Source organism: Ptychodera flava, chromosome 15 (genome assembly GCF_041260155.1).
Source record: "Ptychodera flava strain L36383 chromosome 15, AS_Pfla_20210202, whole genome shotgun sequence".
Classification (NCBI taxonomy): domain Eukaryota; kingdom Metazoa; phylum Hemichordata; class Enteropneusta; family Ptychoderidae; genus Ptychodera; species Ptychodera flava.
In genome coordinates, this window is record NC_091942.1 from 35,166,684 (window position 1) to 35,180,885 (window position 14,202).

A 14,202-nucleotide genomic window follows, 5' to 3' on the forward strand; every position below is an offset into this window, starting at 1 on the left:
TCGATGACTTTGCTCAATCAAAACCATATGCAGTATTGTAATTTGCATGCAAGCTGTACCGTGAACCCACATTTACCACACATTATACAGTGGGTAAAGTGTGGCAAAGAACAAATGGACAAAGGGTTCTGATGAGTAACAACATCAAACTCTCGTCAATTGTTATTGAGATGATTTTGTGAATTTCCAATGCAGTATATGCTGTGTTGTAATATTTGCATTTTTGATTGACAAGGCGTAGAACTGGGGTTGGTAGTAATTGGTTGCACAGTAGAGAAGGCTTTGTCTGTCAGCGTTGCATTGTGTTCCTGTAAGATGATCATGGATGCAAGCAAAATCAAACGGGTTTTGTAACGCTTCAAGAAGACTTCGGAAAATGAATAGAACCTGTTTAGAGAAAGGGACAAATGCCAACAAATAACTCCAATTTTTCTTTTAACTAAAGCAACAGCTGCAAAGTTCTTTTGAGAGACTTTTGCAAGGGAACGAAACAAATTGGTTATTTCAGATACCAGGAATTACACAGGCTTGGATTGGGTAATGGGAAATGTATAATGACAAAAGTTTAGACTATCAGTCAGAGTCTAGTACAATGGTAAATTTCAAATTCAAATCAATCTATGTAAATATTCTATGTTAATATACGTATTATAATCTTTATGAATAATCTGTTAAAGAATCCAAGGAACAGAGGAGGCAAGTGAACAGTGACTTACATGTGCACACAGACTACAGTGTACTTTTGTCCACAAAGGTATACATTTACCTCCTACTTACCACAGATGAAAATCTTTACTGGCATTTCACTTATCCCTGTAGAACTACTTCAAAAAACAGAAATGCTTTGTTCCTAGGGAAGTTTGGCAATTGTAGTTTTGTTGTAGCACTTTTATGGTCACCAAGCTCAAAATTTCAGAAACCATACACAGTTTGGTAACAATGTCATCGACGAAAGTTTTGTAGGGCTTCCCAAGGACAGACATTGCTTCAGAACCTCCCTGAAAGAGACTGTCAGCAATTTTTTGTCCTTTTATTCTTTTTAAATCCATGTACATAAACATGGTGTAAAGAAATGTAAACATAGCTCTTCTCCATGATTCAAATGAAAAACACCCTTATAAGTCTGACAAAAACCAATTTAATTACTCTGTATTTACAGAAAAAGCATGGGAGAGATAGGTACACAAAGTACCTCTTTTAAACTACAGACCACGGGAGCTTGTGATTGACAACAAGATGTACAAAGGCAATGGTTACTATAGGCTGAGATAGGACTCTGACAAATTTATAACTACTGTTTATTTGTACAATGTAAATGGTGATATTTTAAGCTATGCCACTGATAACAAATTGAAAGGTAGTAAAATAAACCACAGTAGCAAATTTGTTCAAGATGCTAGACTCTATAAAAAGTAAATAAGTATGAAAAGCACTGACAGTGAAAATGTATGTAATACAATAATTATTTCTTTGTGTTTTTATTTTTTGATAATTTTTTATTTGGTCGAATAAAATTTCTTCTGCCATTTCAAAATGCGGATGTATTCTTCTATAGATTTTGATTGTGCCTTCATAACATTCCATGATGCAACAAAGAATTTACATAAGTGCATCATGTTCCATAAAAATCCTCCACAAAGCAAAATCAATATTTATGATATACAGATAACAAACATGTGGGCTTACGCAAAATATTAGCAGCCATAATTTTACTTCCATATGCATACCTCATCAGTGGGGACGTTCATAAGTTCCACAAAGTTACGTTTACAAACATAGAGTGACTGCAGATGTGGCCTTTCACCTCCATACATACTGATAAGAAAAAAGAGCAAGACCAGAGTTGCTCATAAAACTCACATCAGCATGAAAGAATTAATATATACTCTCATAAACTTCACTTAAAGAAAAACTCACTTGAAATATTCTGCAGAAAAGCAGGTCCATCGCAATTACAAAGTTGAAGTTCCGTCATAAGAGAGTCTGGAAAGTGGGTCAGAATTCCCGGAATGTATTTGTTAACGTAAGAATGTCCAGATACCTCCCAAGTGAAGAGCATGATCGTGTTGCCCGAAGAGGAATAATTGACATTCAGCTAGATATGAGATTATCACCAGAACCTCAGTAACATTCATAGCTTGGCATGTCTGCTCTCAGTAATTAAAAAACATCTTACATGCATGTATTCCCAAAGGGTAGATGTCAGAAAGCGGGCCTTTGAAGTGAGTATGTCTTTTAACAAGCTAAGAGAAGAAAATTTCAACTCTATATGGGACTAAAGGATATCAAGTGTGAATATTGCTATCTCAGTAAATTGATGACTGTTTATTGGATCTAGGAACAAGTGCCCTGGGCAACACTCTACATTAGCAAAGCAATGACGGACACCCGAACAACTAGGGAAGGGAAAACTGAAATGTCTGTAATGTATTACATAACTGAAGTAAAGATTGTGCATGCAGTATCAGTGATATCAACTTCTTCGTTCACTTTTTCCTAAAAGTCAGAAAATGACAATTAAGCCACATGATAGTGCCTTACTGCTGTGAAATGGAAGAGTATGGGGAGATTAGCCTTATTCTACAGTTAAGTAACATAAGACTTCCGAGAGAGGATTTCCATAGGCTATGATTTGCGTGGTTTACCAGAGTCAGTGTTACAAAGCATATCATGATAAATACTATGTGTATACATAAACAGTTTTGTCGAATACGGATACACTCATTTCTGGATTACTCAATGAACAAGGAAACACTTCATAGTCGTAAACTCCTTTTAATAATCGATGACCTTATCTCTCCAAACTTTTTTATGAGCAACAGTGAATCTTTCTGCTGAACTTTGAGGTGAATTTATTGTGCATGATGATGACAATGGTCATGGTTAAGACCTGGTATTTTTTGTATGTTGTTCAAAATGCAATAACCAAAATGCAATAACCAAACTTATCAATAGCATTACCGGTAACACAAAAGTAGCAACTCCATTTTAGATGTGTTAGAATAGCACACATCTCTACAGTAGTTCAGTGAGTATAGAACAGATCTCACTGCTAAACTTTAGTTGTGGCACATGCAAGTGTTAGAAGCAAATCTATGAATTTTTGTATTCCAAAATGAAATGTGAGTGAATTCTTACACACTTGGGCTTTTGGTGAATCTAGGCATTAGAGAGCTTCCGTTTTAAAACTATCAGTGATATCACCAATCATGTGGATACATTGTAACCTGTTTGCCAGATTTGGACTTTGATACAAAGGCCTTCATATTCCTGGCCTTTTTTTATCGGCAGTTATCATCTTTGTCAGGGCTGGAACTGATATGTTGAGAACAGTGCCAAAGCCTACAATTACTTACATAGGGCTGCCTATCCGACCTCTGACTGTTCCATAATAATAATGTGTGACTCACAGGACCAAGTGCTGTTCATTCTGTTTTTGCTTTTCCTCTGGTGTTTATGAATCAGGACTTCAGCTTTGACCCCATTCTCAGCGCTTGACCTCTTAGTTCAACCATTTGGTACATGTATATATGTACCCCATACTGTCAGTATAGATGTTTCATCAAAGTCACTGCCAATTGTTTTGGTTTCAACATGGTCCAAGGCAAGCATTGACATGTCTAATATGGATACTGGCTCCTTAAATTTTTGCCCCGGCCCAATACCCCCTTCCTATTTTGAGCAAAATAATAGTGTTTCATCCAGGATGGCATCAACAGGGGGGGATTTTCCCCCTTTACCAGAAAATTTAGGGGAGGGGGTGATTTCACCAGTTCATGTCATTGTGTTCTACTTGTATGGTGTGACTGGCACCATTCCATGGGGGACTGGTCCCCCTTGACAAATCATACTAGGGGGTACCAACATGTCAGCAAAGGGGGAATCCCCCATCCCCCTCTCTAAATGAAACATTGAAATAAACTCTACAAGACAGTGATGCCCACAATTAGTTTTCTGATTTAGCCTTGAGTTGATAGTAAATGTCTGGTGTGAACCTAGTAAAAGACAATTTATGGTGGTCTGTTTACTTGGCTAGTGAATAGTTTCTGGCATTTGCATTGAATGTGTGTGTCCCTGGACCCCGGCATTGCAAATTATGTGTGTCTTGCAAACACATGTACATGTACTTTCAGCCATGATACAACATGACCGTGTTAACCTCTTTATAAATTATTCATGATTTCGGGTGCAAAGTCTGGATACTTGAACTCTTATTGCAGACTGTCACCATGATGTTGCCTCGGGAGGCATACATCCACATGCTCCATGCAAGCCTTGCGATTCATCCAACTTCCTTAGATATGTTACACATATATAGTGATACAGACAGTACAGATTGTCTGATGAATTGCCAAGATTCTGAGGCTGTATGAATTCTTAGATTTTATCAGGCATACAGCTTCAAGACTTTGTTGGTGATAGCATCTGGCAGATTTTATCTTCAGCTATTCAAAATCCAGCCACTATACGCAGTAAAGTGAACTCAGACTCATACATCTACAGGTATGCCCTCTCCAAAGAAATGACAGCCACATTTGTAACTATGCAAGGATGATGAATTCTATGCAAGTTCAGTGCAGACAATAGAAGAATAAATGATACAATTCAGAGTTTTAACCTGATACAGCTGATTTACGGCCTAAATAACCAGCATTAATGCGAGTACATCCCCAGGCAGGGTACATCCATCATCAAGATATCGTTCAACTCTGATTACATGTACCATGCAGCCATGTCAGGTTAACACTCAGGACATTGACCCGCTATGTGACAAGAAAGGCCATATTATAAGTCACCATGTCAGTGGTAGTCTTGGCTTGCACAAGCCTTTTCTTCATGTCAGATTATTTTAAGTACGTGTCAGTAACCAAGTGATTAGAACTTTTCCAGTATGATCTAATAATTTATGTGTCTTTCACATTTGCAATGATAACAAACCAATGCTCATTTGATAAAGTTATTGAATTTAGTTACTGTAACATGCAAGTTGAGTGTACATGGCCTTCAGGTGATACCACTCAGTCAGTCAGTGTGTGTTTTTCTTCAACGTACACTATCCTGCCTGTTAGTCCCCTCTGTGAATTTCAATTTGACCTTGGGGTAAGAGCATGAAAGGGAGGTTTACACATACTTTACGCTGTGTAAAAATGGAATGAGTTTTGTCAAAACATTTTTTTCCTTTGCTATGCTGTTTTGATGATTGGAATATCTTGCCCACAATTAACACAAGCTTTATTGCTGAGTGCTATAAGTGCATAGTCATCAAAATTTATCTCTGTCCTGTGTTTAAATCTTAGCAAAAGTAATTGAAATACCCATTAGACTAACATAAATGTCATGAAAATAGGGCACATTTGTCTCTGTGTGGCCTCTTTAATTAACACACATACACTGCCAGAGAGACTTATAAACATACATGTATGCTGTACTTTTTGAAGATGTGCTTGTGGGGGCAGAGAGATGAACAAGGTGTGTAGATACCCCAGAATGTCAAAATATAGGTAATTGTAACAAATACAAACTATAAACAACTAATTAAATAAATTTCTTTCTTCATAATATTTGTAGTTGCCATTGACATTCTGTTCACATTCAGGGGTGGTGGTATGAAGGTAAACAAAGAAGCAGAAAGAAGGGGGCAGGAGGAAATGTTTGTTTGCTATAAATTGTGATTAAAAACAGTCATGTCTTTGGTGTAGAAAGGACAGTCTATTTAAAAAAATGACATCATTGAAAGCTTCAAAAGTTTGTGTCAAGTCTATTTGCAAAAGCTTTTCCTCCATCCCCTGATATCGAACGGTTCACTCCTAAGGACATTTTTCCTATGCAAGGTTTGAACCCAGCATTGGTTGCCTCAGAGCTGCCATAATGACCTGTTAATATACCATAGAATGTCATTTATGCAGTCATATGATGGTTCTCGGCATACCATTCTACAACTTTGATCTACAGGCACTGTAAACGTTGGCAAATTTCCAGTTGCAGTGCTTTGAATTTTTTCTGCATTCAGCCCTTCTATGTTTATTTTGTGATGAATGATACATACACTAACATTGTTACAATTGATATTTCTACTGTTACTAAGCGATATATTTTTGTATTTTGCAAACTAACAGCAAATAGAAAGTACATGTAAGTTATATTTCAGTTTGCTTTTTTGAGACTTTCTCTATACTGCACTTGCTAGTAATTTTTTGTGTCCCTTGTATGTGAGACATCACATAAAGTTATGCCAATAATAATTCATTAGTAAACAATCATATTTTTCCATATCAGCACTGTGTACTGATTAGTATGCTGAAGTGCAGAAACAGTGTTACAGAAGCAATTATCACTCATTCCAGTTTGTAAAGGTACTTTACACTTTGGCGGGTTCTTTGGTCGATGCTTACAGCAATATTGCAAAGCTTTGACTGATAACAACAGTTGTACAAATACCAGCTAGAAGGTGCCATGGATTGCCATTGTTGTAGCTGCAGTAGTTGCATGCCATAGAGCAGCATCAGTATTCACCCAAAGGTAATGCATTGGCATCTTGAACATCCAGTAAAGGAAAGCTTTCGTCCAATAATGTAAGAAGTTACAAATTGAAATCAAGCAACCACCAGTCAATAGGCTGACAACAACACCTTTGTTTGAACATTTGAAAATCTCATAAAATTTCACTTCCACTTTGTAATATTTCAACTCATAATATCAGCCATGTTGATGATTTATGGTTCGTCGTCACACTGCTAGACTGTAACAATGGATTGCCAGACTGGTCACACAGACTGGTCACAGCATGCTTGAATTTTCCTTTCACTTTGGTATTTTTATGTTATGTGGGAAACCACACCAGAAAATTCTCAATATGATCTTGGAATACATACATTCTCTGGCATTTCTGTGTTCAGTCTTTGATTCTTTAGTAATTACTATGATATGAAAAGGATATTTTACAATGTTGCAATAAAAATGACGCAATACATGTAGGAGTGTAATGAATTGTAGAACATTATTTTGAATATTTTACCTTGCCAAACATACGCTGATATTCATCACAGATTTATATTTGGATCAAACATGAGTAAACATCAATAATTCATTAGTGTTATGCCAATTTCTATGAATGTTTCAAAAAAAAACAAATGAAGCTCAATTTTTGAAAGCTAACTGTAAGTCTTGACACGGAAAATAAGTATGAGAAATAGGTAACCACCAAGAAGTATTTGTGCATGTAAGTGGCAGGTGTTCAGTCTTGCATTGTTTGATTGTGTAATAAATATGCAGACAGCCTTCACTGCAGGACAAGTCTGAAAGTTGAGAGAATTTCTTGAATAGAAGGGTCGACTCAAACTATACATGCAGGTATTTGAATGCCTGATTTAGAATAGTGTCACGGAATGCAACTATGTCTACATAGCCGTTGATGTTTATACATGGTACGTAATTCCAGGTTCACCTATTGTACCGTGTAAGCCAACACTTCTCAAGTAACAACATAGGTGTGGTTCATAAACTCTCAAGGGCTCTTTGAGGTATTTTTCCCAGTAAACCACGTAATTATTTGCTTTCTGCCTGTGCAGCTCTGACGGCAAGACTCTAAAGTGACCGCAGAAGCCAAACATGTTTTGAAGAAATAGTTTTTAAGTGTCAAGGCTGACGTTTCTTCAGTTTGCACACTGACTGAATGTAGGAATTAAAACCAGTGAGACCTTCATTTGTGACGGATCAAAGAAACTTTTGACAGCTTCCTCCTACTTGGAAAGTTGCAAGAGGTCATCAGCTGTCAACATGATCCGCATGCCAAATTTCAAAAAGGGAACAACCAAAGCGACAAATGTTCCCGTACATTTTATGTCCCATTTAGTGGTCTTTTTAATAAAGATGATATAATGATTGTGCGTAATATTTCTGCATCGTCTTGTATGCTTTGATCATGTGGATAAATTTGATGGACAGTATGCATACAAACTATTAAGACTTTGTCTAGGTCAGGGTCAGTGATTTGTCAACAAGCAAGTAATCCTTGGTTTGGTATGGAACACAGAAAGCACAACATTGTGTTGAGTGTATAGTGTCTGTCAGTAATCCTTGGCACCTCTTAACTATTCAACATTTTACATTCAGAATGGCACACTAGATCCTTTTATCAACCAAAGTGTTTGGAGGGACTGTATATCAACAAGGACAATTTCACTGCAACACATGCATTCACCTTTCAGCACACGCTTGAAAACGAATTATGTATTTTGACAAGATGAAGTGTTGGATGTGAAGTACTTTGTTTACTTTTTAGAATCCAATTATTATGAGAGACTTAAGGGTGCTATCTAACTACAAGTTATTATTGACTGCCAAACATATATGTACAGTACATCTTGGAAGAATTATGCCAAAGATATTCATGAACAAATGCTGAACTTAGCCCTTCAGTATCAAGTGGTTCAATGTTCAGGAGTTATGACCTGTCTGGGGGTTAAAGGTCGCAATTTCCAATGTGCGTCTTCTCAATGTCCAAAATTTGAAGTCCAACATTCCTTCCATACAAACAGACTGTCAGTTTCTGACCTTTCCTGTCAACGTTTACAAACAACTTTCACTGCTGCTCCACTCTTCAAGATCTCAGAGACATGTCAAATTCTTCAAAATGTATGAGTGGCCTTGTGTGACCCCTGATTTCAGAGGACACTCAGGAAGAGATACATGAAACCGCTGTATACCAGCAAATCTGCCGACTCCTCAGTAGTATTTATGTAAAGTTAACATGTTGTAATGTGAGATGGTTTGAAGAAATTGAAATGTCCTATTTTTTGGTTTAATGAGGTATATAAGAGGAGATGTTTACAGGAAGAATTTAGAGCTGTTAGTGATATGTGGTTGTAGAGATAATTTGTCATGATTGACCTACATGTAAATTACACACCAAGTGCCAGGATGACTTTGAACCAAGCAAGCTTTTGGATCCAGCAACATATGTCCTAACCTGGAAGGAGGAGAACTGTTGTATATGTGCAGCCATACAGTTATGTGCATGTACTTTTAGATATACAATATACAATAACAATAGTCAGAAAGATACCACAAATGCTGTAAATCAGATTATCTATATAGATAATGCTCTGACCATTACAAATACCATTCTAATGTCTTTATTGGTGAAAATGTTAAATGTGCTGTAAATCATGGAGATATAACAAAATTGAGCAAAACTTTAGATTACAAAAAATCAATTTTTCCTAACTTTTTTAATCCAAAATGGCTTTGGCATTAGTAAGAGGATCAGACATGTACACGGCTGATGATGATACATGTATTTGTCTTTCTGTTAATCTGTAATAAATCAATTGCATATCAAGGACCTTTAACTTAAGTCCCTGCAAGTTATCCGTCAAACCTTCAGAAAGTACATGTGTGTGAACACTCTTCAGGAAGACCAATCCACTGGCATTGTCATCAAATAGTGCTGTATGATACATTTGTGGTAAATTAATACACAATTCGCAATGATATACTGGTGTGTACAAAGCGTAAATGATACAGAGGTACTAAATGCTGACGCACTGGAGAGGCGATTACACACAGATATAAATAAACTCTGAAAAATTCATTTTAGTGTACTATGAACATTCAAGTTTCTTGAGATATTTGCCATGACTTACATTTGTTTTGATGTACCGAGTACGTGTGCAGAATTTACCATTCGTATAATTGGTATACTCTCATAAATCAACCTTTGTTCATGTATGGTCCATAAAATACAGTTTTTTGCTAAATTACTTCCAGTCCAAGGACAAACTGTAAAAAATGGTCTTGAACAATGACATACCAGTTCCTTATATTTAACTCAAAGCATGATCACACTCATATTAAAGGTTGAATTTTTAAGCTTGATAATTTCAACACTAAAGAAAAAATTTCTTTCTGTAATCGATATACTGTAGAGTGAAGTACACATTGTACATGATGTTCATGCAGCAGCTATTAAATTAGTTATGAATAAGTAATGAAGTTTCATCAAATTTAGCACCTGCAGCGTGCTGAAAATAAACAACAATTTGCAGATTGCTAGAGGTTTCAGTTAGCGTGTTTGAATGGACTCCCATTATTTCACTTCCAAAGAAATTCAGGATATCTCTCTAAATGCACCTCTGGTCAGAGAACGGAAAACTGTAAAATATGCCAAGCAGATAATTAGAAAAGTGAAGGCTATATTTCAAAATTTTGTAAAAGTGATATTACACTAATGAAATGATAGACATCATAGCATTGTCAATGAGAAATTGAGTTTCCTTTCATAATGAGGTAGTGTTGTGAATAGAGCTTGAGTAATTTGAAATGTAAATTAACTGTATTGTGGAAGCTTTGGCAAGGCTGATAGTGGGTCCAAGCTGTACGTGTTGACATGAATTGCATAGAGTAACTAAAATGTATGAAGTATTAATTTATGGACATGGTCTTTGTTCACTTGTGTAAACAATATTCCAGTCATACTCATGTGCCAGTGTGTAGACACGTATGCAGAGAGTGCATGAAACAATTTAGAGACGTATACAATACGACCCAGAAAAAATAATCATTGTCTTTTTGTACTCATCATCTCAGTTGAAGTTAAATACTGGTAGTGATACCATTAAATTTTCATGTCAAATGACACTGTACCACTTAGTAAACTTAGAGATAGCATTTTACTGTAATTGCTTGATATGTGAGAGATTACAGTAACAATTATGTACTGTTCAGTTGGGTAGTTGTGCCAACTTTTCAATTCTTCTCCTTTTATGGACCATTTACTACCCTAGTTCCGTGGTCTTCTAGGCTATACAGTTCGTTGCCCTTGAAGAACCTGAAATGGCAAAATGTTTGACTGAGATTTGCGATGTAAACTTATAATCATTAACCTTTTGCCTTGTGAATTGAGGTCATTTTTGTGGGCAAATCTAGGGACTGTGATCTTTGAACACTCAATGGCAGAGTCTACCATTTGATTTATCACTAGTTCTTGGTACATGTACATGTGAGTGTGGTCTTCCAAATTATCCATGGCCAAATTAGGGAAGAGTTTTACCGCAGTCCATGAATAGAGAATTAATTCACTTGTTATTGTTAAACTTAAGTAGTTGGTAGAGCTGGGTGTAGTCATGTTAAAGTCTTTGGATTCACTTCCTTATTCAACATTCAGACCATGCTGTAGGTGTACAGTAGCTTTGATTTAAATTTTCACAAAGAAATTTGACAAAGACATTTTGCTGGCATTATGTTCGGGTACCTTCACGCATACAGTTTTTACCTTGGAACAGACTTTATTATTTTTCAATCACTTTTGTACATTTTGGGATTACAACGTCTTGAAATATGTCAAAAAGGTATCCAACAAAAAACATCCTCATAAAACATACATGATGAGCAGCATAATTTCTGGTATCTATTTGAAATTTGTGTGCCAAGATGAGCTAACTCTGGCGAATTGCAAACATTTGCATTTACCGGTAGTACAGTTTAACTATCAAATCAAACATTATATCATTTTAGTTAGTGATTGACTTTGTTTAAGTTTTAAAAAGTATTTGGTATTTTATTGAAATTTATATACGTTTGTTGAATAAAACGAGAAGTAATTTTGTCTCTTAAAATATTTCAATAATGCATACTGTACATCTATCAATAATGCACATACTTGTATTAATTGGCAGAATATTCATGTAATGTACATATATGAAGAACTGTCTTGTTTGTGCTGAGAAATTAAAATATTCATGGTTAATTTTAGCATGATAGAGCAGATACCTCAATATTGTGTTTGATGCAGTCTGCTTCCTCATCGATGGTTTCTCAGCAAAGTATAATGGATTGGTCATTTTTGTACAAACAAGGAATATGAAGTAGTCATAGTGGATTGTAATCAGTATTGTTAGCAGTGGGTATTGTAATCGATTTGATCTCAGTACCTGGTAATGGTATTATCCATCACGGAATGATTGACTGCTGTGCACAGTGTCAGGCATGCACAATTGTTTGCAATCGATGGGAGGGGTATCATGTTTAGAGGAAAACTTGTTATGGTATACATGTACAGTATTTTTGGACAAACGTCGTCTTTTATTTTCATTTTAACATTTTGTATTAATAACATTTTAAATGCACGCTGTTAGAAAAGTAACTTTTAATCTTTATGTATCTGATAGGTATTTTTAGAGCCCAAAGGTTGTGCAAACTTACATATAATGACTGCAATAGTACATGTATTATTGTCAAAGTTCATCTACCATTTGGATGCAGTGTTGAGGGTTGGCTTGTTCTAGCTGCACCCCCAGTATTGATACTCCTACCGTATTGTTATTAGCTTAGACATTCAGCATCTCACACTTCATGTAAATTCAAAATAACACCACTCTCACCATCATTTCATTCTGGCAATCAACTAAATACAACTTTCATTGCAGCTGAAAAAATGAAATTATCGATATAAGTATTTCTTTACATCATCAAATGTATCGCCAAGCAAAGTTAATGCTCTTCTATGGGGATTCCCTTACAATGTACATGTAGATGGTTCATATTTAAAAATATCAAATGCCAGATGAAAACTTTTAAACCACACTCTTACTGTTTACATGTAAACCGCGTTTAAAAGGCAAAGGTTAAATATAGAACGTGCAATTTGAACAGTGGCAACTCAGCTTGGGCATGATACTGAGTCTGAAAAATGTTTTCATTGGTGCAAGACCTAGGGCTTTCTCCTCTTAGCGGTACTTTGGGACATAAATGGCATACAAGTATGATAAAAATTGCAATTTCTTTGTCTTATCTGAAATTGCTTATGTCAATTGTTCTTGGACAGCTATAATTATAATGATTGATCATACATTGTACATTACATTAACGTATGTGCAAAATTCTATTGTTTGAAGTGCTCTTAAAGTGAAAAATATATGTGCATTGGACATGTCTGTTTCAGCAGAAATTGATTATAGTGCTCAAACAAAATGTAGGTTGCAAAGAGATGAAATTTCATCTCATATTCACACAGGCATTCCAACACCAAGTAAATGACTTATAGTTTTTCTGTGAGTGTGTCAACTGAACTCAGTTCTATTTTTGTCTTTTTATCTTACAGGCATCGAGCACAAGACGACAACGATTCTTCTCGATGGGAAGAAAGTCAAGTTACAGTTGTGGTAAGTTTTATTAGTGTGCAACTGATGTGTGGTCTAGCTGATACACAGGGTTCATTGAGAGCCTTGGTTCTGCAAGCAATGCTATACCCTCCAGCATACACAAACATGTATCAACAGTACAGAATATCTGCAAATAACAATAGGGTCAATCAACGAAATGCTAGGAACTCACTATTACATGACATAACCGGTAGGTACAGTATACCTTGGACAAGCTATAGCAGGTCAACAGGTGAAGTGCATTGATAACAGTCAAGGTTAAAAAACAGTGAAAACTGTTGTAAAGTTTGAATAGAGAAAGGCCATATACAGTGAGTCACTGAATAGGTTTTCCATTCAAAGGAAGTGTTTACAAAACAGGGTACAGTTTCTATGGATCAATCATCTATTCTTGTAAACTCACAGGTAGAGATTAATCACCTTATCTTGTAATTTTAACCGATTACGTTGAAAGGCCAGATTCTTTTGTGTGTGATCTCATATCTGAAGAAAAGAAAGTATGGCAAAAATTTTAGAAATGTTTTCAATATGTTCAAAACGATTTCTCTGACACAAAGGAAGATTAATCAAGGCCCTTTGTTGTTGTTTTTTTGCCGTAAAAGAACTTTTTATTAAGTCCTCTTATGGGTAACATTTTATTGCTGTATTTTGTCCACACTCGAAAATGTGATTTATATTCAAGGATACCTGTAGTTTACTGGTACAATTCAACATAATAAGTTCCTGTTTTGATTACCTTGGGCATTCAAATGGTATATTCACATTCGAAAAAAAAATTTAGTGTGATTTTGATACAACTTGTCTTTGAAAATAGAAAAAAAAATCAATTTGTAAGTATACACTGTATGACTGACGTATGAAAGTCGGTTTGTAATTGTTCAATGAATGCCCATTCCATCTCGAGCCAATTTGGAGAAATTGAATGTGGTCCGACACAATGCCGATATCTAATGTGATGATATCCATCAGAACACATTTTAAGGCTACTGTATACTTGTACCGTAGTCTTACAGAATTGCCTCACGAACCAATGACATCCATG

The 14,202-nt window shown here is 35.8% G+C and overlaps 1 protein-coding gene across 1 annotated transcript in view; it reads left to right on the forward strand.

Moving 5' to 3' along the window:
• Positions 1-14,202, forward strand: part of LOC139152004 (ras-related protein Rab-40C-like) — a 31,418-nt gene that overhangs the window by 1,349 nt on the left and 15,867 nt on the right. Inside the window, exon 2 of the mRNA XM_070725083.1 lies at positions 13,100-13,160. Within this exon, the coding sequence (XP_070581184.1) occupies positions 13,100-13,160 (61 nt within the window). The remainder of the gene's footprint in view (positions 1-13,099; positions 13,161-14,202) is intronic.